This window comes from Jaculus jaculus, chromosome 14 (assembly GCF_020740685.1).
Source record: "Jaculus jaculus isolate mJacJac1 chromosome 14, mJacJac1.mat.Y.cur, whole genome shotgun sequence".
NCBI lineage: Eukaryota > Metazoa > Chordata > Mammalia > Rodentia > Dipodidae > Jaculus > Jaculus jaculus.
The window spans coordinates 21,883,873-21,911,751 of record NC_059115.1 but is presented as its reverse complement, the minus strand read 5'-3'; the positions used below and the strand labels follow the sequence as shown (position 1 = coordinate 21,911,751).

General features: G+C 45.2%; 1 protein-coding gene across 1 annotated transcript; it reads left to right on the top strand.

Annotated features, from left to right (window-relative positions):
* On the top strand, positions 1 to 27,879 carry Fut2 (fucosyltransferase 2). Its single transcript, XM_004672267.2, has 2 exons — positions 1 to 75; positions 26,603 to 27,879. Exon 2 carries the CDS (start codon positions 26,608 to 26,610, stop codon positions 27,640 to 27,642), a length of 1,035 nt encoding a protein of 344 aa, XP_004672324.1. The 5' UTR covers positions 1 to 75; positions 26,603 to 26,607; the 3' UTR covers positions 27,643 to 27,879.

The following is a 27,879-nucleotide window of genomic DNA, read 5'->3' as shown; positions in this document are numbered from 1 at the left end:
GGAGGGAGGCTGAGCTGCCTTAGCAGAGCTACCTGCCACACACTCCTGGATTATTCCCCCCTGCAGCCAGAAGAGGTGAGAGAAAGGGGACAGCCCTCCTACTTTGCACCAGCGCGCACCCACACACCAAAACAGGCCCCAACCCACCCACGAATCAGGGAAGTGGAGGCTCCTGTCCCTGGCTACTCACCCCGGGACCTCCAGGGAAGAGAGACCTTTGCTGGCAGCCAGGGTCCAGTTCCTAGGTTCCCAGCTGTTTGTACCCCAACTCCTAGGATCCCCAATTCCTCATTCCCCACCTCCTGCAGGATCTCTAGCTCTTTGTTGCCCAACTCCTGGAGCCCCCACCTCCTGCTCTCCGCCTCCTTTGTCCTCCTGTGTCCTCCAAATCTTGTGCTCCCCGCTCCTGGATCCCAGTTCTTGTATCCTCAAGTTCCTGTGCTTGCCCTCAACTCCTGTGTCCTCAGCTCCTGTGTGACCAGTCCCCCACGCTCTGGCTTGCTCAGCTCCGTCTTCTGTCCCAACCTACAGATCAGCTCCTGAACCCCAGCTACCCCTCTCTCCTTTGCCCCACCCTCGGCCACGGGCCTCTTCCCTCAGTCCCCAGAAACCACCTGGGAATCATCTTGTAGATGGAGGCCAGAGCAGGGCTGGGCTGGGCTGGGCTGGGCAAGACTGGATTTTCCTGTTCTCCTCCCTGTGGCCTTTGGATCTCTACCTAGGGCCCAGGGGTCCTCCGAGGCTCACTGTGGCCACCCATAGGGATGCTGGGGTCTCTGCTCAGTCCCTCTCCCAATCCTAGCACCCATTCTTTTTTACCTTTATTTTATTTATTTGCAAGCAAAGAAAGATAGAGGAGAGAAGAGAGAATGGATACACCAAGACCTCCAGCTGCTGCAAAGGAACTCCAGATGCATGTGCCACTCTGCACATCTGGCTTTACATGGGAACTGGAGAATCGAACTTGGCTCATTAGGCTCGGCAGGCAAGCGCTTTAACCACTCAGCCATCTCTCCAGCCCCTTAGCACCCATTCTGTTTGGTTGGATGTTGAAGTTGGGGGGTTTCAGTGGAGCATAAGCTCTGTCACATCCCTGCCATGGAGATCAGAATAACATCCTGCCTGGCATAGGGAGGGACTAGCAGAGCTGAGAGACAGGCTGGGCACCCGGAGGGCCAGGGCAGAGGTAGGATCACAGGGGAATGACTGGGGGGAGAGGGGTTGCCACTCTGGATATGAAGGGGGGACTGGAGATCAGAATGAGGCTGAGCAGAAGGGACATGGTGAGGAGCAGAGGGGACGTGTTGGCTCATGTCTCTTATCCCAGGACATGGGAAGATGAGGCTAGAGAATTGCCATGAATTCAAGGCTAGTTTGAGCTACATAGAGAGAACCTGATTGGGGCCCGGTGTGGTGGAGCAAGCCTTTAATCCCAGCACTTGGGAGGCAGAGGTAGGAGGATCACTGTGACTTCAAGGCCACCCTGAGACTACATAGTGAATTCCAGGTCAACCTGAGCTACAGTGAGACCCTACCTTGAATAACGAAACCAAACCAAGAAAAAAGAGAAAGAGAGAGAGAGAGAGACAGACAGACAGACAGACACACCCTGACGTGGAATGGAGGGAGGACAGAATTCATTCCCCTACAGTTCCCCTCCTCATGGGTGGGAAGACCCCAGGAGACCCAGATGGAGGAAGAGACAGGCTTGACCTCGCCTCTCTCCCCTCCCCCGAGGCCCTCCTAAGGTCCCTAATGCAGCTGCAGGAGCGGATGGTAGATAGCTGATGAACTTCCTGACCTCAGAGAACCAGGGGAAATCCAGTTTCTTCCACTGCCAGCAACAGTTCAACCCAGGCTGGGGATTGTGGCTCTGGTTGGGGCCAGGCTGCAGCCCTTCCAGTGCCCTGGGGCCTTGGCTGCCCCTACAGCCATTGGCTTCCTCCAGCTCACCCAGGCTTCTCTCTTAGTTTAAGCATTTGAGGTACTCCTGAGCTTCAGTTGTCTTTACTATATATAAAGCAGGCAAGAATGACATCACTCGCTCATTCTAGGATGGGGTCAGCATAAGTCTGTGACACCAGGAACAGCTTTTGGGATCCCTCAATCAGCACTGTGCTCCCTCAGCCTACAGAACATGTGGCAGAAACACAGAGAGGTCAAGGCCCATGATCAAAGAAGGGCAAGTCCCCTCCTTTCTTCCCTCCCTCCTTCTCTCTTATATACTAGCAAAGAGGGCTGGGGTCATGGCTGAGGAGCAGAGCATATGGCTGGAATCTACCTAGCATGCTGAAGGCCTTGGGTTGAGGCTGAGCGGTGTGCACCTGTGCTCCTGTGCCTTTTATTGTTGTTGTTTGAGGTAGGGTCTCTCTCTAGCCCAGGCTGACTTGGAACTCACTCTGTAGTCTCAGGCTGGCCTCAAACTCACAGCGATTTTCCTGCCCCTGCTTCCAGAGTGCCAGGATTAAAGGTGTTCACCACCACCACCATACCCAGCCGTTCCAGCGCATGCATGTGCTGATCTCACACTGTAGTGGCCCAGGCTAGTGTGTAATTCTTGGTGGTCCTCCTGTATCAGCTCCCAAGGGCTGGGATTACAAGTGTACCCACCACACTCAGCTTTGCCCACACTAGTCTCTTGGGGTTCTGCAGGTCTCCATGCTTTTGCTACACACACTTCCTGAGGTACGGAGAGCGTCGCTTGCTTTCTGTTAGTTCTCCCACTATAGATTACAACCTGTGTTAGCACACAGTAGGTACTCAGGATGTTTGGAGAGGATGTGAGTTGCAAACTCAAGCTCTTTCAGGCCCTCATGCCTATACATAAAGTACTCTTAATCACTAAGCCATCTACCAGCCTCAATCCACCTTTTCTTTTTCATTTCAATATTTATTCATTACTTGTTTATGAATTTATTTACTTGAGAGAGAGAGAAAGAATGGGCACATCAGGACCTTCAGCCACTGCAAACGAACCCCAGACACATGTGCCACCTTGTGCATCTGGTTTGTGTGGGTACTGAGGAATCAAACCTGGGTCCTTAGGCTTCAAAGGCAAACACCTTAACCACCACTAAGCCATCACTCCAGCCCTTGTTTTTCTTTTATCTTTTTCTTTTTCTTCTCCCCACCCCACCTCCCCGACGTAGAGTGCTGGGATTGAAGGCATGCGCCACCACATCCAGCATTGTTTTGTTTTGTTTTTGAGGTAGGGGCTCGCTCTAGCCCAGGTTGACCTGGAATTCACTATGTAGTCTCAGGCTGGCCTAGAACTCAACTGTGTTCCTTCTATATTAGCCTCCCAAATTACTGGGATTAAAGGCACTCACCACCATGCCTGGTTTCTTCCATTCTTTCTTTTCTTTCTTTTTTTTTTTTAAATTATTTATTTATTTATTTGAGAGCGACAGACACAGAGAGAAAGACAGATAGAGGGAGAGAGAGAGAATGGGCGTGCCAGGGTTTCCAGCCTCTGCAAATGAACTCCAGACGCGTGCGCCCCCTTGTGCATCTGGCTAACGTGGGACCTGGGGAACCGAGCCTCGTACCGGGGTCCTTAGGCTTCACAGGCAAGTGCTTAACCGCTAAGCCATCTCTCCAGCCCCTTTCTTTTCTTTTTTTGAAGTAAGGTCTCACTTTAGTTCAGGCTGACCTGAAACTCACAGTGAACCTCCTACCTTTGCCTCGTAAGTGCTGTAATTAAAGATGTGTGCCACCATGCCTGGCCCCTCCACCTTTTTGTCTTGGTTTGGTTTTATTTACTTATTGTTTTTGTTTTTTCAAGGTTTGGTCTCACTCTAGCCCAGGCCCACCTGGAACTCATTCTGTAGTTTCAAGGTGGCCTCAAACCTACAAGATCCTCCTGCCTCTGCCTCCCTCGTGCTGGGATTAAAGATGTCTGCTACCATGCTTGGCCTCCATCTGCATTTTTGTTTTAATGAGAGGGAGGGAGAGAGAGAATTGGTGCGCCAGGACCTCCAGCTACTGCATCGAACTCCAGATGCATGTGCCACCTTGTACACAAGTGTGACCTTGCACACTTGTATCACCTTGTGCATCTGGCTTATGAAGGATCTGGAGAGTCAAACATGGGTTCTTAGGCTTCGCAGGCATGTGCCTTAACCGCTAAACCATCTCTCCAGCCCCATCCACCTTTTTTTTTTTTTTGGTTTTTCGAGATAGGGTCTCACTCTGGTCCAGGCTGACCTGGAATTAACTCTGTCATCTCAGGGTGGCCTTGAACTCACAGTGATCCTCCTACCTCTGCCTCCTGAGTGCTGGGATTAAAGGCGTGTGCCACCACGCCCGGCTTCCCATCCACCTTTTTTGAGACAATCTTTCCACTGGCCTGGAGCACAATCATCAGGCTACACTGGTGGGGCCAGGAAACCCTGGGGATCCACCTCTCTCTGCCTCTCCAACACTGGTTACAAATGTTTGCCATCATGTTCAGTATTTGCATGTGAGTTCTGTGGAGTCCTACTCACATTGTCATGTTTCCAAGGCAAGCACTTTACCCACTGAGTATCTTTCCCAGACTCAAAATAAGAAGCAAAGAAATACACAAATATCATGAGTATAGCTGAGTTAGGAGGTGAACCCATCCCACCAGGTCCTTTCAGTCAAGCCACATAGGGCCGGAGGAGGTTGTCCCAACCAGATTTAACACCTGAGGATGACCCAGGGAGCCCGGTCCCCAGCTAGATTCAATTCAGACCCAGCATCAAGTCACCAAGCCTGAATATTTATCCTCTCTTCTCTTTTTTTTCCTTTCTTCTGTCTTTTCTCCCTTCCACCTCCCTTCCTCTTTTCTTTTTCTTTTCTCTTTACTTTCTTTTCTTTTTTTTTTTTTTGTTGTTGTTTGTTTTTCTTTATTTATTTGAGAGCGACAGAGAGAGAGAGAGAGAGAGAGAGAATGGGCGTGCTAGGGCCTCTAGCCTCTGCAAACAAACTCCAGATGGATGCGCCCCCTTGTGCATCTGGCTAACGTGGGCCCTGGGAAATCGAGCCTCGAACCGGGGTCCTTAGGCTTCACAGGCAAGCACTTAGCCACTAAGCCATCTCTCCAGCCCTGACACTCACTCTTTTTTTTTTAATCTTTTCACAATTTTTATTAACATTTTCCATGATTATAAAAAATATCCCATGGTAATACCCTCTCCCCGCTCCTTTCTTTTCTAAGCGTCAGCTCAGGTTCGTCTTGAACTTACGGCAATCCTTCTGCCTCAGCCCTCCCCAAGTGCCAGGATTTCAGGTGTGGTCCACTACTCCCCACCTGTGTTTCCTTTAGTAATACTCAGGTGGTCTTGATGGGCTCTGAGATTGTGGTGATTACAAATTAGTACTGGGGATAACATATTTTATTTTATTTATTTATTTTATTTTATTTTATTTTATTTTATTTTATTTTACTTATGAGAGAGAGAATGGGCATGCCAGTGCCACCAGCGACTGCAAATGAACTCCAAGCACATGCACTACATTTTGCATCTAGCTTACATGGGTCCTGGGGAATTGAACCTGTGTCCTTAGGCTTTGCAGGCAAATGCCTTAACCACTAAGCCATCTCTCCAGCCCACATACATACATACATACATATTTTAGTTTTTTTGATGTAGGGTCTCACTTTAGCCCAAGGTGGGGTGGCCTTGAACTCACATAAATCCTCCTACCTCTGCCTCTCAAGTGCTGGGATTAAAGGCATGCACCACCATACCCATATATTTTATATCTATTTAATTTTTATTTATTTTGGTTTTTCGAGGTAGGGTTTCACTCTAGCTCAGGCTGACCTGGAATTCACTATGTAGTCTCAGGGTGAACTGAACTCACAGTGATCCCCCTACCTCTGCCTCCCGAGTGCTGGGATTAAAGGCATATGCTACCAAACCTGGCTATATTTATTTATTTGTTTATTAGACAGAATGGGCATGCCATGGCTTCTAACTACTGCAAACAAACTCCAGACACATGTGCCACCTTGTGTATCTGGCTTATGTGGGTTCTGGGGAGTTGCACCTGGATCCTTAGGCTTCACAGGCAAGTGCCTTAACTGCTAAGCCATCTCTCCAGCCTGGCTGTATATGTGTGTGTGTGTGTGTGTGTGTGTGTTGAGGTATGGTCTCACTCTCATCCAGGCTGACCTGGAATTCACTATATATTCCCAGGCTAGCCTTGAACTCACAGTGATCCTCCTACCTTTTCTTCCAGAGTCCTGGGATTAAAAGCGTGAAACACCATGCACAACCCATTTTTAAAAATATTTTTTATTTTATTTATTTATTTATTTTGATGGGGGGTCTCCTGAGTGCTAGGATTAAAGGCATGCACCAACATGCCTGGCTGGGTGCCAATATTTAATGGCAGGCCTTTGAACTCCATCCCTGCACAGGCCTGGTAACCCCATGTCTTTGATCAGGTTAGGACCCAACTACTTCATCTGATACCACTGTCCTCTTAACTCATAGCCACTTGTCTTGCTGCTGCAGTCTGTGGTCAGGGATGTTGGCCTTGAGCCAGGGCACCTGGAAACTGGGTTGTCCCCAGTGAAACAATGGGTGTGATCGGACTGAAGTGGTAACACCACAAAGACCTTGGAGCAGGTGGCCTGATACCCTTGACTCCTCCCACATTTTCATTCCCAACACTGAGGGCTTGGTGTTCTGGAAATTACTGGTCTCACCTGGACATTGCACCTGGGTGGCACTGCTTAGGTTCCCCAACTTTGCCCTTTGCACAAAGCTCACATTCATTCTGATGGCCTTCCACAGGGGCACTGAGGCACTGCCAAGAAATAACTAAAGGCTCCTTGTCTGCTGATGTCAGGCACTGGGTGGAGCCTGAATCAAATCAGGTTCCACTGTGTTTTTTCTTTTTCTTTTTCTTTTTTTTTTTTTCAAAGGCAGGGTTTCACTCTAGCTCAGGCTAACCTGGAACCCATTGTGTAGTCCACGCTGGTCTCAAATTTACAGCCATCCCTGACCTCAGCCCCCCAGATACTGAGACTAAAGGTATGTGCCCTTCACTTGGCTTTCACTTTGTTGGATTTTTATTGTTGTTTGTATTTTTTTTTTTTCTAATTTTTAAACTTTTTTCTTTGTTTTCGAGAAAGGGTTTCTCAGTAGCCCAGGCTGGCCTTGAACTCGTATCAATCCTCCTACCTCTGAGTGCTGGGATTAAAGGCATGTGCCATAACACCCAGCTGCCATAGGCTTTTTTAAAAAATATATTTTATTTATTTGAGAGAGACAAAGATGGGGGGCAGGGAGGAGAATATGGGTCCTCCATGTCCTCCAGCCACAGCAAACAAGCTCCAGATGCTTGTGCCCCCTTATGCAACTGGCTTACATGTCCTGGAGAATTGAACTGGAATTCTTTGGCTTTGCAGGCAAACGCCTTAACCGCTAAGCCGTCTGTCCAGCCCCTCCCCCCTTTTTTTCTTTTGCGAGAGGATGGGCGTACTAGGGTCATGAGTGGCTGTGAATGAACTCCAGACACATGTACCTCCTTGTGGCACATGTGCAACCTTGCATGCTTGTGTCACTGCATCTGGCTACACGGGACCTGGAGATTCAAACCAGAGCTCTTAGGCTTCGCAGGCAAGTACCTTAACCACTAAGCCCTCTCTCCAGCCCTGCCATAGACGTTTGATGAGGTTTTTTTTTGGGGGGGAGGGGGTTGAGGTAGGGTCTCACTCTGGTCCAGGCTGACCTAGAATTAACTCTGTAGTCTCAGTGTGGCCTTGAACTCATGGCAATCCTCCTACCTATGACTCCCGAGTGCTGGGATTAAAGGCATGCACCACCACGCCTGGCTTTGATGAGGTTTTTAATACCAGGCGTGTATTCCCTCCTGTGGAATGGGCCTTCAGTCCAATTAGAGAGCAAGGGGTTTCCTCCATAACACACATGCCACTATTACACCAGTTGGCACATTGGGCTTAGGCCAATCTGAAGGCTTGCACTGTCCACTGCTGTTTACCATAGTTGATTTTTCTCCCCAAAAGGACTGCATACAGTATAGCTCTTTCCAGTTTTCTAACAGCCACTCAACTGGGAGGAAGTTTTTAGCTCAGCTCCAACTTGATTTCTCAATGACCTGTAACCCAAATATGTGGAATCTTCAGAAATAGGGTCTTACAGCTGGGCATGGTATCCCACGCCTTTAATACCAGAACTCAAGAGGTAGTGGTAGGAGGATCGCCCTGAGTTCAAAGCCATCCTGAGACTACATAGTGAATTCCAAGTCATCCAGGGCTAGAGTGAGACTTTACCTTGAAAAACCAAAAGAAAAAAATAAGTAGGGTCTTACTATCTAATTCTGGTGGGCAACCAAGAGCAATGGTCTGTAATGTTTTGAGGGAACCAGAGACCTCCCTGGCCAACAACTCACTGGAAGGTAGCCCACCCCTGGCATTAAAATTCCTTTCTTTTATTATTTTTTTAATGTACTTATGATGTGAGGGGGCAGGGGGAGAGAGACAAAGAGAGAATGAATGAGCATGCCAGGACCTCTAACCATTGCAGATGAATTCCAGACACATGTTCCACTTTGTGTTTCTGGCTTTACATAGGTAGTGGGGAATCGAACTCAGATGGTTAGGGTTTGTAGGCAAGTGCCTTAACCATGGAGCCATCTCTCCAGCCTTCTGTCTCTTATTTATTTGAGAGATACAGAAATGGAGAGAGAGAGCACACACATGAACATGTTAGGGCCTGTAGCCATTGCAAATGAATAGCAGATGCATGTGCCACCTTGTGCAACTGTTTTTTTGCAGAGGGGGGATTCAAGGTAGGGTCTCACTCTAGCCCAGGCTGACCTGGAATTCACTATGTTGTCTCAGAGTGGCCTTGAACTCATGGTAATCCTCCTACCTCTGCCTCCCAAATGCTGGGATTAAAGGCATGCACCACCACACCCAGCTGCAACTGCAATATATATATATTGAGAGAGAGAGAGAGAAAAGAAAGAGGTAGAGAGAGAGGGAGAGACAGAAAGAGAGAGAGAATGTGCATGTCAGGGCCTCCAGCCACTGCAAATGAACTCCAGATGCATGTGCCTTCTTATGCATCTGGCTTATGTGGGTCCTGGGGAATCAAACCAGGGTCCTTTGGCTTTGCAGGCAAATTCTTTAATCGTTAAGCCATCTTCTTCAGCCCTCAACTGTCTTTTATGTGGGTACTGGGGAATCAAACTTGAGTCATTAGGCCCAAGGAGGTGCCATCTCTCCACCACAACATCTTAAATTTTGATGAATCCTCCTCCCCCCCTCCCTTTCTTCAACCTCTTCCCCTGGTCCCACCTAGACCATTCCACCCCCAGTAACCTTCCCTCTACTTACATATCTACATTACACTTTCCTTTCAGTCCTCCCCTTTCCTGCCTCCCTTATAGCCCACTTCTCGCTTCCTGGCCTCTGCTACTGACTTTTACTCTGACTCACATACAAATCTAAACATCTGTCACTAGGATTCACATATGAGAGAGAACATGCAGCTGTTGGCTTTCTGGGCCTGGGTTACTTCACGTGATATAATTCTTTCCAGATCCATCCATTTCTCTGCAAATTTCATAATTTCATTTTTCCTCACTGCTAAATAAAACTCCGTTGTATAAATGTACCACATCTTCATTATCTATTCAACTGAAGGACATCCAGGCTGGTTCTATTTCCTACCTATCATGAATAGAACAACAAACATGGATGAGCAAGTATCTCTAAGGGAATGAGTAAAGTTTTTAGGATATATACCAAGAGGTGGTATGGCTGGATCATATAGTAAATCTATTTTTATTTTATTTATTTTTTATTTTTAAATTTTTTTTGTTCTTTTTTTTATTATTTATTTATTTGAGAGCGACAGACATAGAGAGAAAGACAGACAGAGGGAGAGAGAGAGAATGGGCGCGCCAGGGCTTCCAGCCACTGCAAACGAACTCCAGACGCGTGCGCCCCCTTGTGCATCTGGCTAACGTGGGACCTGGGGAACCGAGCCTTGAACCGGGGTCCTTAGGTTTCACAGGCAAGCGCTTAACCGCTAAGCCATCTCTCCAGCCCAGTAAATCTATTTTTAGCTATTTTGCAGGAACCTCCACAATGGCTACAACAGTTTATCCCCACCAATAGTGTAGAAGGGTTCTTCTTTTTCCATACCCTCACCAGCATTTATTGTCATTTGTTTTCTTTTCCTCCCTTCCTTCCCACTTTCCCTCCCTCCTTTCCTTCCCCCCTCCCCCCACCAGCCAGGGTCTCACTCTACCTCAGTTGACTTGGAATTCATTCTGCAGTCCCAAGCGATCCTCCTACCTCTGTCACCTGAGGGCTGGGATTAAAAGTATGCATCACCATACCTGACTCATTTATTTTCTTTTTCTTTTCTTTTTTGGTTTTTCTCTCTTCTTCCTTCTCTTCTCCTTCTTCTTCTTTTCCTGAGGTAGGGTCTCACTCTAGCTCAGGCTGACCTGGAATTCACTATGGAATCCGGGGATTGTCCTCAAACTCAAGGTGATCCTTTTACCTCTCTGCCTCCCAAGTGCTGGGGTTCAAGGTGTGTGCTACTGCATGCCCTCATTTCCTCCCTCCCTCCCTCCCTGTCTCTCTCTCTCTCTTTCTTTCTTCTTTCTTGTTTTCTCTCTTTTTTTTTTTTTTTTTTTTTTTTCCGAGGTAGGGTCTCACTCTAGCCCAGGCTGCCCTGGAATTCACTATGTAGTCTAAGGGTGACTTCGGACTCACAACAATTCTCCTACCTCTGCCTCCCAAGTGCTGGAATTAAAGGCGTGCACCACCACACCGGGCTCTTCATTTGTTTTCTTGATAATAGCCATTCAGACAGGAGTGATATGGAATCTTAAAGTTGTTGTAATTTGCATTTTCCTGATGGCTAAGGTTATAAAAAATGTTTTTAGATGTTTATTAGCCATAAGTATTTCTTCTTTTGAGAACTCTCTACTCAGTTCCATAGCCCTTTTTTGGGAGGGTGGGGGAGGACTTTCAAGGTAGGGTCTCACTCTGGCCCAGGTTGACCTGTAATTCACTATGTAGTCTCAGGGTGGCTTCCAACTCACGGTGATCCTCCTACCTCTGCCTTCGAGTGGTGAGATTAAAGTAGTGTGCCACAATGCCCAGCCTCATAGCCCACTTTTTTTTTTGGTAAATGAATTACTTTTTTTTTAATGTTTAAGGTATTAGGTTTCTTTTTTAAAATTATTTTGTTTATTTTTATTTATTTATTTAAGAGAAACAGAGAGAGAAAGAGGCAGAGAGAGAAAGAGAGAGTGAGTGCACCAGGGCCTCTAGCCACGGCAAATGAACTCCAGTTGCGTGTGCTCCCTTGTGCATCTGACTAATGTGGGATCTGGGGAATCGAACCTTGAACTGGGGTTAGGCTTCACAGGCAAGCTTAACTGCTAAGCTATCTCTGCAGCCCCATCTTTTTTTTAAGATTTTATTTTTTATTTACATATTAGAGATATTAGACAGAGAGAGAAAGAGAGAATGAGAATGAATGCCTCAGGGCCTCTAACCACTGCAAACAAACTCCAGATGCATGCACCACCATGTGCATCTGGAGAATTGAACCTGGGTCCTTAAGCTTCACATGCAAGTGCCTTAACCACTAAGCCATCTCTCCACTTCTGTACTTACAGACAACAAACCATGGTATTTCCCTCCCCTTCCCCACTTTCCTCTTCATAACTCTGTTCTCCATCATATCTCCTCCCTCTCTCCATTAGTCTCTCTTTTAATTTGATGTCATCATCTTTTTCTCCTATTATGAGGGTCTTGTGTGGGTATTGCTAGGCCCTGCGAGGTCTTGGAGATCAAGGCCAAGTTCTGTCCAGACAGTTGTATATAAGGAGTGGTACCCTTCCTTTGGCTCTTACATTCTTTCCTCCACCTCTTCTGCAATGGACCCTGAGTCTTGGAGGGTGTGAGATGTTTCAGTGCTGGACACTCCTCTGTCCCTTATTATAGCCCAATTTTTGATTAGGTTGTTTGATTTCTTATTTAGTTTTTAGAAATTATTTATTTATTTATTAAAGAAAAAGTCAGAGACAGAGGAGTGCTCAACACTGCAATATCACTATCACACCTTCCAAAGCTCAGGGTCCATTGCAGAAGTGATGGTGCAAAGAATGTAAGAGCCAAAGGAAGGGTAGGACTCCTTATAACATGCTCCCTCCAGACACATAATGGCCTGGATACCCATGACCCCACAATGCCTGACACTACCTACACAAGACCATCATAATAGGAGGAAAAGATGATGACATCAAAATAAAAGAGAGACTGATTGAGAGGGAGAGGGAATATGATGGAGAATGGAGTTTCCAAGGGGAAAGTGGGGGGAGGGAGGGCATTACCATAGGACATTGTTTACAATTATGGAAGTTGTTGATAAAAAATAAATTAATCAAAAATTTTAAAAAAAGAGTCAGAGACAGAATGGGCATACCAGGGGCTCCAGCCACTGCAAATGAACTCCAGACACATGTGCCCCCTTGTGCATCTGGTTTACGTGGGTTCTATGGAATTAAACCTCGATCCTTAGGCTTCACAGGAGAACACCTTAACCGCTAAGCCATCTCTCCAGCCTAAGATTGTTTCAGTTTTTTGTATATCCAGGATATTAACCCTCTGTGAGATGTATAGCTGGCAAAGATTTTCTCCCATTCTGTAAGTTGCCATTTTGTTCTATTCACAGTGTCCTTTGCTGCACATAAGCTTTATTATTTCAGGAGGTTCCAGAGGTCTCAGTGGTTGATTAGTGGTTTTATTTCCTGAGCAACTTGGGTCACATTAAGTCGTTGCCTGCGCCAATATGTTGAAGGTTTTCCCCTACATTTTCCTGTAGCAGTTTCAGTTTTAGATGTGATATTAAGGTCTTTGATCCATTTGGACTTGATTTTTGTATATGGAGAAAGATAAGGATTTATTTTCATTCTCCTACATGAAGAAATCCAGTTTTCCCAGTACCAATTGTTGAAAAGGCTATTTTTTCTCCAGTGAGTATTTTTGCCCTTTTTAGTTTTGTTTTTGTGGGTTTTAAAAATATTTATTTATTTATTTATTTATTTATTCATTTACTTATTTGAGAGACCAAGAGAATGGACACACCAGGACCTCCAGTCACTGCAAATGAACTCCAAATGCATGTGCCACCTTGTATATTTGGCTTACATGGGTCCTGGGGAATTGAACCTGGGTCCTTTAGCTTTGCAGGCAAATGCTTTAACTGCTAAGCCATCCCTCAGTCTTCTAGTTTTTTTGTTTGTTTGTTTTTGGCTTGGTTTGGTTTTTTGAGGTAGGATCTCACTCTAGTCCATGCTGACCTGGAATTCACTCTGTAGTCTTAGGGTGGCCTCAAACTCATGGTGATCCTCCTACCTTTGCCTTCCGAGTGCTGGGATTGAAGGCGTGCGCCACCACACCAGGATTTTTTTTTTTTTTTTTGATGGAGGGATCCATGCTAGCATAGGCTGACCTGGAAGAACTTAGTATGTAGTCTCAGGGTGGCCATGCACTCACAGCAATCCTCCTACCTCTGCTCCCAAGTGCTAGGATTAAAGGTGTGTGTCACCATGTCTGGCTATTTTTGTTAAAAATGAGATAGTTATAACTGCCTGGGTTTACATCTAGGTCCTCTATTCTATTCCATTTCTCTATACATCTATTTTTGTAACAGTACCATGCTGCTTTGGTTACTATGGCTTTATAAAAATTTTTAACTTTTTTATTAACAACTTCCATAATTATAGACCATAAACCATGATAATTCCCTTCCCTCCCCCACTTTCCCTTTCACAAATCCACTCTCCATCATATCCCCTCTCCCCTCAATTAGTCTCTCTTTTAATTTGATGTCATCATCTTTTCCTCCTAGTATAAGGGTTTTGCATAGGTAGTACAGGCATTGCAAGGTCATGGATATCCAGGGCTATTTTGTGTCTGGAAGACTACATTGTAAGCAGTCTTACCCTTCCTTTGGCTCTTATATTCTTTCCACAACCTCTTCTGCCATGGACCCTGAGCCTTGGAGGGCATGATAGAGATATTTCAGTGCTGAGCACTCCTCTGTCACTTCTCAGCACTATGGTGCCTTTTGAGTCATCCCAGAGGTCATTGCTATCTGAAAAGAGAAGCTTCTCTAACCCAAAAGTGAGAGTAGCATTAATATATGAGTATGAACATTAAGACAAGTGCTTACTGGGCAGTTTGGTGAGCATAATATATGCATTTAGCCAGACACCAGCAGGCATTACACCCCTAGGGCTCATGACTTCCCCCACTATAAGTTTTCAATACCAGGCATGTATTCCCTCCTGTGGAATGAGCCTCCAGTCCAATTAGTGAGTGGTTGGTTTCCCTCATAACAGACCTGCCACTATTGCACCCATTGGCTCAGTTGACCTGGCTGGCCAAACTTAAGACTTGCAGTGTCTACTGTTTATCTCCACTGATGACTTCTCTCTCTCCCATAGACCTACATGCAACATAGATTTTTCCAGCTTTCTGTCAGCTGGTCTACATGGAGGAGGTTTTCAGCTCAGCTCCAGTTTGATTTTTTAGTGACCTTGCAGCCCAAGTATGTGGAGTCTTCAGCAATAGGGTCTTACCATATATTCCTGGTGGGAAACCAAGAGTCTCACCAATGGCCTGTAATGTTTTGGGGGCATGAGGAACCTCCCTGGCCAACAACTCACTGGAAGGTATCCCATATCTAACACTGAATTTTTCTACTAATAATCTATGGCTTCTGGGTGCACCATTGTCCCAAAAGTAGGTTTCCACATGGATTATTCATACCCTCTTAAATTTTGATTAATCTTTCCCCCCACCCTTCCTTTATACAAGCTCTATAATATATTTTAAAATCAGGTATGGTGATACTGCCAGCCTTATTTTTTTTAATTTTTGGGGGGTTATTTTTATTTATTTATTTGAGAGCGACAGAGAAAGAGGCAGAGAGAGAGAATGGGTATGCAGGGCTTCCAGCCACTGCAAATGAACTCCAGATGTGTGCACCCCTTGTGCATTGCCAGCCTTATTTTTGTTGCCCAGAATTGCTTTGGCTATTTGAGTTTTTTTGTGCATCAAAATTAATTTTAAGGGCTGGAGATATGGCTTAGCAGTTAAGCCGTTGCCTGTGAAGCCTAAGGACCCTTGTTCAAGGCTCAATTCTCCCAGACCCATATAAGCCAGATGCACAAGGGGGCGCATGCATCTGGAGTTCGTTTGCAGTGGCTAGAGGCCCTGGTGTGCCCATTCTGTCTCTTTCTCCCTTTGCCTCTTTCTCTCTCTGTCTGTCTGTCGCTCTCAAATAAATAAAACTAAAAACAAAATTTTTTTTAATTAAGAGTTTTTTCTATTTCTGTGAAGAATGCCATTGTAAATGTTTTTATTATTTTTATTTATCTATTATCGAGAGGAACAGAAAAGGAGAGAGAGAGGATGAACACACCAGGGCTGCTAACCTCTGCAAATGAAATCCAGATGCATGTGCCACCATGCGCATCTGGCTTACATGGGATCTGGGGAATCGAATCTGGGTTCTTGGGCTTTGCAGGTAGGAGCCTTAACTGCTAAGCCATCTCAGTCCCTAAAGTTTTAATTTTTTTTTTTTAGAGAGAGAGAGAGACAGAGGGAAAGAGAGAGAATTGGTGCACCCCAGCACTGCAGTCAAATTCCAGATGCTTCCACCACCTAGTGGGCATGTACACCCTTGCACTTGCCTCACCTTTGAGGTTTCCTTGCCTCGCCTTTCTTTTGAAGTAGGGTCTTGCTGTAGTCTAGGCTGACCTGGAATTCACTATGCAGTCTCAGGCTGGCCTCAAACTCATAGCGGTCCTACTACCTTTGCCTAGGATTAATGGTGTGCGCGCCAGCATACCCAGCATGGAGAGAGAGAGAATGGGCATTCCAGGGCCTCTAGCCACTGCAAATGAACTCCAGGTGCATGAGCCATCATGTGCAACTGGCTTATGTGGGATCTCAAGAATAGAACCTGGGCTCTTAGGCTTTGCAGGCAAACGCCTTAACCACTAAGCCATTTCTCCAGCCCTCTAATTTCATTTATTTATTTATTTAGGCACTTAAAGCTACAAATTTCCCTCTTAGGGCTGCCTTCATTGTATTCCATAGGTCTTGGTGTGTTGTGTTATCACTACATTTGATTCTATGAATGTTTTTTGCTTTTTCCAAGGTCGTGTCTTGCTCTAACCCAGGCTGACCTGGTACTCGCTGTCATCTCAGGCTGACCTTAAACTAACAGTGTGCCTCCCGCCTCTGCCTCCCGAGCGCTTAGATTAAAGGTGTGCATCACCATGTCTGGCTGATTACGTCAATTTTTTTCTCTTCTTTGATTTCAATGACCTATTCATCATTCAGGAGTGTACTGCGTAGTTTCTATAAGTCTGTGTATGTTCTATAATCTTTCTTGCTGTTGTTTTATAGTTTAATCCCATTCTGATCAGGTAGAGGACAAGGAATCATTTCACTTTTCCTGTATTTGTTAAGATTTGTTTTGTGTCCTCATATATGGTCTGTTTTAGAGAATGTTCCATGTGCTGCTGAAAAGAATGTTTATTCTGCAGCATTTGGATGGAATGTTCTACAGATATCTGTTAGGTCTATTTGTTTTATGACATCATTTAATCCAGATGTTCCTCTGTTTATGTTTTGCCAGGATGGCCTGTCAATTGATGAGAGTGAGGTATTGAAGTCACCCACTACAATTGTACTTGGTGTTATTTGTGATCTTAAATCTAACAGTGTTTGTTTCATGAAATTGGGAGCACCAGTGTTTGGTGCATATATATTTAGAATTATAATGTCCTCCTGTTGGCATGTTCCTTTAATCAATATAAAGTGACCTTCTTTATTTTTCCTAACTAATGTTGGTTTGAAAGTCTATTCTGTCAGATATTAGAAGAGCACCTGCTTGTTTCCTAGGCCCATTTGTTTGAAGTACCATTTTCTATCCTTTCACCCTAAGATAGTGTCTGTCTGTCTTTTATGGAAAGGTGAGTTCCTTGGAGGCAACAAACTGAAAAATCCTGCTTTAAAAAAAATATTTGAGGGCTGGAGAGATGGCTTAGTGGTTAAGCGCTTGCCTGTGAAGCCTAAGGACCCCGGTTCAAGGCTCGGTTCCCCAGGTCCCACGTTATCCAGATGTACAAGGGGGCGCACGCGTCTGGAGTTCGTTTGCAGTGCTGGAAGCCCTGGCGCGCCCATTCTCTCTCTCCCTCTATCTGTCTTTCTCTCTGTGTCTGTCGCTCTCAAATAAATAAATAAATAAAATTTTTAAAAAAATTTGAGTTGAGTGTGGTTGCATGTGCCTTTAGTCCCAGCACTAGGGGGGCAGAGGTAGGAGGATCACTGTGAGTTCAAGGCCACTCTGAGATTACATAGTGAATTCCAAGTCAGCCTGGGTTAGAGCAAGACCCTACCTTGAAAAAACAACAACAACAAAAATTATTTGACAGAGAGGAGCAGAGAGAGAAAGAGAGAGAATGGGCATGCCAGAGCCTTCAGCCACTGCAAACAAACTCCAGATGCATGTGCCCCTTACGCACAAGTACAACATTGCATACTTGCATTACTGGGTGTCTGGCTTATGTGGGACCTGGAGATTCAAACATGAGTCCTTAGGCTTCACAGGCAAGTGCCTTAACCACTAAACCATCTCTCCAGTCTGGATCCTGCTTTTTTTTTCTCCCTTTGGTTTTTTTTTATTATTGTTTAATTTTTATTTGTTTAATTGAGAGTGACAGACAGAACGAGGCAGAGAAAATGGGCATATAAGGGCTTCCAGCCACTGCAAATGAACTCCAGACACATACGCCCCCTTGTGCATCTGGCTGACATGGGTCCTGGGGAATCAAACCTCGAACCAGGGTCCTTAGGCTTCATAGGCAAGTGCTTAACCACTACTCCATCTCTCCAGCCCCAGATCCATTTTTTATTTTTATTCATTCATTCATTTATTTATTTATTTAAGAACAACAGACAGAGAAAGAGGGAGAGAAAGAAAGAATGGGCACACCAGGGCCTTCAGCCACTGTAAATGAACTCCAGACCCATGCACACCCTTGTGCATCTGGCTAACATGGGTCCTGGGGATCGAGCCTTGAACCAGGGTCCTTAGGCTTTACAGGCAAGCACTTAACCACTAAGCCATCTCTCCAACCCAAGACTGTATCTTTTGATTGGTGCATTGAGGCTATTGATATTAAGAGTTATTATTGAAAGGTATGCATTTACTCTTGCTATTCTTCTTGTTTTATAGTGCTTCCTATGTTCCCTTTACTGCCTTGTATTAACTGTTATTTGAATATGTTTTATTTTTCCCTGTTTCCTTATGTGTATGCTTTCGTTTCTCTTCAATGTGGAGAATCCCTTCAAGTATTTTCTGTAGATCTGGCTTAGTGGTCATATATTCATTTAGTCTGTTTTTTCTTTGTGTGTGTGTGTGTGGAATGTCCTTATTTCTCTGTCAATTTGGATAGATAGCTTTGCTGGACAGAGTAATCTTAGTTGCCAGTTATAATCATTCAGAATTTGGACTACATCATTCCAAGCCCTGCTGGCTGTTAAAGTTTGGATTGAGTGATCTGAATCTGCTGTTATGTTGATGGTCTTGCTTTTATAAGTGTCTTGCTTTTTCTCTCTAACTGCTTTTAATATATTTTCTTTGGTTTGTATGTTTAGTAGTTTAATGATAATATGGTGAAGATTGGATCTTTTCTGGTCTTGTCTGTTTAGTGCTCTAAATGCTTCCTATATCTATAGTGGCATCTCTTTCCCTATTTGGGGGAAATTTTCTTATATGACTTATTGAAACTACTGGGCCTTTAGAGTGAAATTCTTCTTCTATTATATCCTGAATTCTTAAGTTTGACCTCTTCATAGTATCCTGAATGTCTTGAAATTCCCATTCCTACCTTCTTTTTAGTTTGTCTTTCTCTTTATTGGAATGTTCTAGATCTGCCACCTTGTCTTCTAGCTCAGATATTCTGTCCTCTTCTTGATCTATTCTATTGGTGAGACTTTCTACAGAAATCTTGTTTTTGTTGTTTTTTAAGGTAGGGTTTCACTTCAGCCCAGGCCGACCTATGTCATCTCAGGGTGGCCTTGAACTCATGGTGACCCTCCTACCTCTGCCTCCTGAGTGCTGGGATTAAAGATGTGTGCCACATCTCGGCGGGTGGGCGGCAGCCACAGGCTGTGAACCTGGCAGCGAGATGCCCGGTGCTGGCTGGGAGCATCGCTGTGGCCACCCTGGGAGCCCTGGTTCTGTAGTTGGGGGAACCTTCTCTTTATGGAAAGTACAGCAACAGCTTGGCACCCAGGGCTGCCCTCCTTCATGGTGCCCGCGGGCATCTTTGCCCGGCAGCCTCACTCACTCTTTGGACGGCCCGACACCGTACTACTGGGTCTTTTCTGCTCGCATTACTTCTACAGGTTCTACCTCAAGATGTTCGAGGATTACCCAAGATCTCGGAAAGCCCCGGTTCCAGTCATCTTTTAAAGAAACCAAATTCAAAAGGAGTAAAATTCCCACAAAACCAGTGAAAATTGTCAAGCTGCTGACCCTGTGACTTGTAAACTATTACTGAAACTGTACTTGTGTGTGTGCGCGCACACATGCACACACACACACACACACACAGTGATATATTCTTCTTAGTTTCCCTTCTACAACCTTTTCCCAAATACCTTTCTCCCCCCACCCCGCCCCACTGGATCATCTGGATACATGTGGCTTTTCCCTATTCAGTGTTGATGTCAGATAACTCTGTAGTCAAGAATGTCTGCGCTGACATAAAGATAAAAATGAAATTATGATATATAGGTGGAATTGGAAATTAGTATATTAAGCAAAGTAACCAAGAGTCATTAAGACAAATACTGCATATATGTATGTTTATATATGTGTGTGTGTGTGTGTGTGTGTGTGTGTGTGTGTGTGTGTGTGTGTTGCAGTCAGGTTCGCATTGCTGGTAGAAATCACCCAACCAAGAGCAGCTTGTGGGGAAAAAGAGGTTATTTTGGCTTACAGGCTCAAGGGGAAAGCTCCATGATGGCAGGGAAAACGATGGCATGAGCGTTGGGTGGACATCACCCCCTGGCCCACATAAGGTGGACAACAGGAACAGGAGAGTATGCCAAACACTGGCATGGGGAAACTGGCTATAACACCCATAAGCCCACCCCCAACAATACACTCCCTCCAGGAGGCGTTAATTCCCAAATCTCCATCAGCTGGGGAACCTAGCATTCAGAACACCTGAGTTTATGGGGGACACCTGAGACAAACCACCACAATGTGTGTGTGTGTGTGTGTGTGTAAAAAATGTGTTTATGGGTGTGGGAATAGCTCTTAAAACTAGAGAGGGTTCCATGAACTGTGTGTGGGGGGGTGAATCTTAAGCCTCAAAAGAAGTTAAAGGTGAGGACTGACAACCAAGGTTGTCCTGTGACCTCCATACGTATAATGTGTGTGATCTCAGTCTCTCTTTGTCTCACACATGCGTGCACACACTTTTAAAAACAGAAGTGATGGGCTGGATAGATGGCCCAGTGGTTAAAAGTGCTTGCAAGCAAACCCTGATGGCCCAGGTTTGACTCCCCAGTACCCACATTAAGCAAGATGCACAAAGTGGCACATGCATCTGGAGTTTATTTGCAGTGACAGGAGGCCCTGGTGGACCCATTTCCTCTCTCTCATTCTCTCCTTCCTAATAAATAAAAATAAAAATAAAATTACTTTAAAAAAAAGATGTGTGCCACCACGCCCAGCTTTACAGATTTTTTTTATAATTTGACTTACTGGGTTTTTCATTTCTATTATTTCTTTTTTAGAGTTTTATTTTTATTTATTTGAAAGAGAGAGAGAGAAAGAGAAAGGGGCAGATACAGAGAGAATGGGTGTACTAGGGCCTCTAACCACTGCAAATGAACTTCAGATGCATGTACCCTTTGTGCATCTAGCTTTAAATGGGTCCTTGGGAATCAAACCTGGGTCCTTTGGCTTTGCAGGCAAGTGCCTTAACCATTAAGCCATCTCTACAGCCCATTTATAGTAGTTATGATTGGTATTTCTTAAGTATTTCTAGTTCCTTATCATGTCTTGTTTTGACTACCTTATTCTGTTAAGTTGGTTTACCATGTTCTCCTTCAGGAGTTTGTCTACTTTGATTCCTTTGTTTTCTTCCTGATTTAAGACAGAAAGAGACAGGGAGAGAAAGAGGAGAGCACACCAGGGCACCCAGCCACTGCAAACAAACTCCAGACACATGCACCACCTTATGCATCTGACTTATGTGGGTTCTGGGAATCAAACCTGGGTCCTTTAGCTTTGCAGGCAACCACCTTTAACTGCTAAGCCATTTCTGCAGCTCTTCTTTCTTGATTTCTTTGAATCTTTGTCATTTCATTCATCTAGATCAGACTCCCTGGAGGTCTTTTTTTCTTTCTTTCTTTTTGAATTTTTGAGTTTGGGTCTTATTCTTGCCCAGGCTGACTTGGTATTCACTATGTAGTCTCAAGCTGGCCTCAAACTCACAGCAATCTTCCTACCTCTGCCTCCCGACTGATAGGATTAAAGGTGTGTACCATCACTCAGTTCCTTTAGGTTTCTTGACTTTGAAAGGAAGCTAGTCTGAGTGGAGAATCTCCTCACCATGGTTCTGTTTCTGTAGGTTCCAGCAGGGCTGGGCATGTATCTCTTACCAGCAAAAATGCTGGAGCTGCTGCTGGCTGACTGCTTATGTGGTTGCTAGAAGCTAAGAACTAAGGTCTCTTCTGCTTCTGTGGTCGAGTTAATAATTCCTTACATACCTTCACTTTTTTGTAGAAGACTGCATTGTTTGTTTTCCTGCCTCTTTTTTTACCCTACTCTGCCATCTTACCAGGAATCCGCTATTTATTAACTTTTTTATTATTTTAATTTTGAGAGAGAGAGAGAGAGAGAGAGAATGGATGCACCAGAGCCTTTTAGCCACTGTAAACGAACTCCAGATGCATGTGCCCCTTGTGTGCATGTGTGACACTGCATACCTACATAACTGCATCTGGCTATGTGAGACCTGGACATTCAAACATGTGTACTTAGTTTTCACAGGCAAGCACCTTAACTGCTAAGCTATCTCTCAAGCCCTTTTTTATAAAATTTAGTTTTTTGTTTATTTTTATTTATTTATTTGAGAGTGACAGACAGAGGGAGAAAGAGGCAGTTAGAGAGAGAGAATGGGTGCACAGGGCCTCCAGCCACTGCAAACGAACTCCAGATGCATGCGTCACCTTGTGCATCTGGCTTATGTGGGTTTGGGGAATCAAGTCCATACCAGGGTCCTTAGGATTCACAGGCAAGTGCCTAACCACTAAGCCATCTCTCCAAGCTCTAGCCCTTTTATTTATTTATTTATTTATTTAATTTTTATTAACATTTTCCATGATTATAAAAAAAAAAACCCATAGTAATAACCTCCCTCTCCCCACACACTTTCCCCTTTGAAATTCCATTCTCCATCATATCCCCTCCCCATCTCAATCATTGTACTTACATATATACAATATCAACCTATTAAGTGCCCTTCTAACCTTCCTTTCTCTTCCCTTTATATCTCCTTTTTAACTTACTGGCCTTTGCTACTAAGTATTTTCCTTCTCACGCAGAAGCCCAATCATCTGTAGCTAGGATCCACATATGAGGGAGAACATGTGGTGCTTGGCTTTCTGGGCCTGGGTTACCTAACTTAGTATAATCCTTTCCAGATCCATCCATTTATCTGCAAATTTCATAACTTCATTTTTCTTTACTGCTGAGTAGAACTCCATTGTGTAAATGTCTTCATTATCCACTCATCAGTTGAGAGACATCTAGGCTGGTTCCATTTCCGAGCTATTATAAATTGAGCAGCAATAAACATGGTTGAGCATGTACTTCTAAGGAAATGAGATGAGTCCTTAGGATATATGCCTAGGAGTGCTATAGCTGGGTCATATGGTAGATCAATCTTTAGCTGTTTTAGGAACCTCCATACTGATTTCCACAATGGCTGGACCAGATTGCATTCCCACCAGCAGTGTAGAAGGGTTCCTCTTTTTCCACATCCCTGCTAATATTTATGATCATTTGTTTTCATGATGGTGGCCAATCTGACAGGAGTGAGATGGAATCTCAATGTAGTTTTAATCTGCATTTCCCTGATGACTAGTGACGTAGAACATTTTTTTAGATGCTTATATGCCATTTGTATTTCTTCCTTTGAGAATACTCTATTTAGCTCCAAAGCCCATTTTTTGATTGGCTTGTTTGATTCCTTATTATTTAACTTTTTGAGTTCTTTGTATATCCTAGATATTAATCCTCTATATAGCTGGCGAAGGTTTTTTTACCATTCTGTAGGTTGCCTCTTTGCTTTTGTCACTGTGTCCTTTACAGTGCAAAATCTTTGTAATTTCATGAGGTCCCAGCGATTAATCTGTGGTTTTATTGCCTGAGCAACTGGGGTTGTATTCAGAAAGTCTTTGCCAAGACCAATATGTTGAAGGGTTTCCCCTACTTTTTCCTCTAGCAGTTTCAGAGTTTCAGGTCCCTTTATTTTTTAATATTTCATTTTATACACACAGAGAGAAAGACAGAGAGAGAGAGAGAGGGAATGGGAAGAATGGGTGCACCAGGGCCTCCAGCCACTGCAAATGGAATTCAGATCATGTACCACCATGTGCATCTGGCTTACATGGGTACTGGGGAATTGAACCTGGGTCCTTATGCTTTACAGGAAAACACCTTAACTGCAGAGCCATCTCTCTAGCCCTTATTAACTTTTTTTTAACTTAATTTTTGCTTGTGTGTGTACATGGGTAATGTGGTATGGTAGTGCAGTCTATGTATGAGTATGTGCCCTTACAGCACCCCATATGCTCACTTGCCAGCAGGGTTGTGTGTGCCAGTTCCCCTGATCTTGTTTTAAAGCCACAGGCTCTCTTTTTACTCTTTCTGAAGCTTTTAGGTCTCTGTCAATTCTTGTATCTCTGCTCAAACTGTGAAACGGTTTATATGGGATTTGGAGATTTGAACTGGGGTAGTCTCAGGCCCTCATGCTGGTACAGGACATGTACTTAACCACTGAGACATCTCTCCAGCCCTGTTTATTTTTATTTATTTATTGAAGACAGAAAGAGAGAGAGTATGCCAGAGTCTCTAGCCTCTGCAAATGAACTCCAGACACATGCTGCACTTTGTGCATCTGGCTTTACATGGGTTCTGGGGAATTGAACCTGGGTCATTTGGCCTTGTATGCAAGTGCCTTAACCGCTGAGCTATCTCTCTAGCCTAGCCTACACATTCTGTTTCTTAATGATAACAGCCACATCTGCCCAAATACATCCTCTAGAGTCTTTGATATGCCCCATGACAACTGAAGCAATGGCTTAATGAACTGTTTCACAACCCACCCCATCAGGTCAAGTTCTGTCCCAACCTGTGAAATTGTTACTGCCTTCCACTTCCAACGGTATTACAGGAAAGAGTCTTATATTTCAGAAGAGGTGTTGATTATAACAACCCCACTCCTGGAACTAATTTTCTTTTTTCACCTTTCATTCCTTTTTTCCCCTTCCTTTCTTCCTTCTTTTTTTTTTTCATCTAGCTTACATGGGTTCTGGGGAATTGAACCAGGATCCTTTGGCTTTGCAGGCAAATGCCTTAACCACTAAGCAATCTCTCCACCCCCCCCCTTTTATTTTGAGGTATGGTCTTATTCTAGCCCAGGCTGACCTGGAATTCTTTATAGTCCCAGGCTGGCCTCACCTCCCAAAGTGCTAGGGTTAAAGTCATCTACCACCACACCAGGACCTTCCTTTCTTTTTTCTTCATTTTGGGTTACTGGAAGTTGAACTCAAGAGCTCACATATTCTAGGCAGGCTCTCTAACACTGAGCCATGCCCCCAACCTCTCACTGTGAAGTCTAGGCAGGAGCTCAACAACTGAGCTGTCATCCCAGATCTCTTTTAATGTTTAATTATATATACATATTTGTTTTTTCATTCAGGGTAGGGTCTCACTGCAGCGCAGGCCTGGAATTTACTATGTAGCCTCAGGGTGGCCTTGAACTCATGGTGATCCTCCTACCTTTGCCTCCCAAGTGCTAGGATTAAAGGTGTGTGCCACCACAACTGGCTATTCTTTTTTAAAAAATATTTTATTTTTATTCATTTATGGACACAGAGAGAGGATGAGAATGGTTTTTCCAGGGCCTCCAGCACTGCAAACAAATTTCAGCTGCATCCTGGGGAATCGAACCTTGGTCCCTTGGCTTTACTGGCCAAGTGCCTTAACTGCTAAGCCATCTCTCCAGCTCTCTAATATTTTTCTTTTAAGATGGGGTCTTGCTAAATTGTCCAGGCTAGCTTGAAATAGTGATTCTCATGCCTTAGCCTCCCAAGTAACACCACCAAGCCTAATTGATGAGTACCTTAGAGAGAATTGGATTGGGTCAGTTCACCTTTTTTTTTTTTTTTTTTTTTTTTTTGAGAGCGACAGACACAGAGAGAAAGACAGATAGAGGGAGAGAGAGGGAATGGGCGCACCAGGGCTTCCAGCCTCTGCAAACGAACTCCAGATGTGTGCGCCCCCTTGTGCATCTGGCTAACGTGGGACCTTGGGAACCGAGCCTCGAACCGGAGTCCTTAGGCTTCACAGGCAAGCGCTTAACCGCTAAGCCATCTCTCCAGCCCCAGTTCACCTTTTAAAGGCAGCCTACAGTGGGCATAAACCATGGTCATCATGCAGAAATGTGCTTGTCTCAAGTTCAAATGAAGCCAGGTGTGGTGCTGCACATCTTTAATCCCAGGCTGAGAGGTAGGAGGATCCCTGTGAGTTTGAGGCCAGCGTGGGACTACATAGTGAATTCCAGGTTTGCCTGGGCTAGAGTGAGACTTTACCTTGAAAACAAAAATCAAGTTCAAATGAATGGTCATGAATGAGAAGCTGGCCATGTGTTCAAACTCTTGACAAGCTTGTACTATGTGAGATCCAGTCTGAAAATACACATACACAGTCCTCTCTATGCATGGAGCCAAGTGGGTACCAAAGTATTATTATTATATCATTATTATTTTTGTTTTGTTTTTCAAGGTAGGGTCTCAGTCTAGCCCAGACACTCACTCTGTAGTCTCAGGCTGGCCTTGCACTGACAGCAATCCTCTGACCTCTTCTTCCCGATGCTGGGATTAAAGCCAAGTACCACAATGCCTGGCTTGGGTTCTGTCACAGTCAGCTTTATGTTGCTGGGATGAACTTCCAAACCAGGGAGGAAGGGATCTATTTGAAGCTTACAGATCCAGGGGAAGTTCCATACTAATGGAAGAAGCTGGCCCCCTTTCACAGCTCCATGCCGAGAGAAAAAGCAACCAACACCAGCATAAGCAAGTTCTGGAACCCCAGGCAGAGCCCTAGCACTTGACATATCTTTAGACTGGGATTCAGAGCTGCTAGTCAAACTACCAAATATTTATACACACACACTATCAGGTCTGCATTCACACGCCTAGCAGAGTCCCCAGCTAAAGCACCCTTCCTTCTCTTTCTCCCAGACAGCATGGCAAGCACTGCGGTGCCTTTCTCCTTCCCCCTGGCCCACTTTCTCCTCTTTGTCTTCATGGCCTCCACCATCTTCCACCTCAAGCAGCGACTTGTGAAAATTCAGTTCCCTTTGGAGGAGATGCTTCCGACGACTGGAGCATCAGCAGCAGTCTCAGAGAGGCAAGTGGACAGCCAGCCACAGGGTATGTTCACCATCAATGCCATCGGCCGCCTGGGGAACCAGATGGGAGAGTATGCCACACTGTTTGCCCTGGCCAGGATGAATGGGCAGCCAGCCTTCATCCCCGCATCCATGCACAGCACACTGGCACCCATCTTCAGGATCAGCCTCCCTGTGCTACACAGCTCCACGGCTAGCAGGATCCCATGGAAGAACTACCACCTCAATGACTGGATGGAGGAGCGCTACAGCCACATTCCAGGGCGCTATGTGCGTCTCACAGGGTACCCATGCTCCTGGACCTTCTACCACCACCTGCGCCCCGAGATCCTACGTGAGTTCAGCCTACATGACCACGTGCGGGAGGAGGCCCAGGCCTTCCTGAGAGGTCTGCGGATAAACGGGAGCAAGCCGGTCACTTTTGTGGGTGTCCATGTACGCAGGGGGGACTATGTACATGTCATGCCCAATGTGTGGAAAGGCGTGGTGGCCGATCGGGGCTACCTGGAGAAGGCTCTGGACTGGTTCCGGGCACGCTACTCCTCACCAGTTTTTGTGGTCACTAGCAACGGTATGGCCTGGTGCCGGGAAAATATCAATGCCTCCCAAGGGGACGTGGTGTTTGCAGGCAATGGTGCTGAAGGCTCACCAGCCAAGGACTTTGCACTGCTCACACAGTGCAACCACACCATCATGACTATAGGGACCTTTGGGATCTGGGCTGCCTACTTGGCAGGTGGAGACACCATCTACCTGGCCAACTACACCCTTCCAAACTCTCCCTTCCTCAAAATCTTTAAGCCAGAGGCAGCCTTCCTGCCTGAGTGGGTGGGCATTCCTGCAGATCTGTCCCCACTCCTCAAACACTAAGGACAGCCTGTCCCTGACTGCTCATCATTGTCACATGCACACTGACAGCTTTCCCTTTTGTACAAGTGTGCCTTGGGCTGTACACAAGATTAGTCCCAATTTACATGTTCAAAGAACATATTCACAGGGCTGGAGAGATGGCTCAGCAGTTAAGGCGCTTAAGGATCTGGCTTCAATTCCCCAGTAACCAAGTACAGCCAGAACACAGGGTGGCACGTGCATCTGGAGTTTGTTTGC

Bases quoted from the DNA above. Each gene is read 5' to 3' on its own strand.
- Fut2 (XM_004672267.2), top strand. From the start codon at position 26,608: ATGGCAAGCACTGCGGTGCCTTTCTCCTTCCCCCTGGCCCACTTTCTC.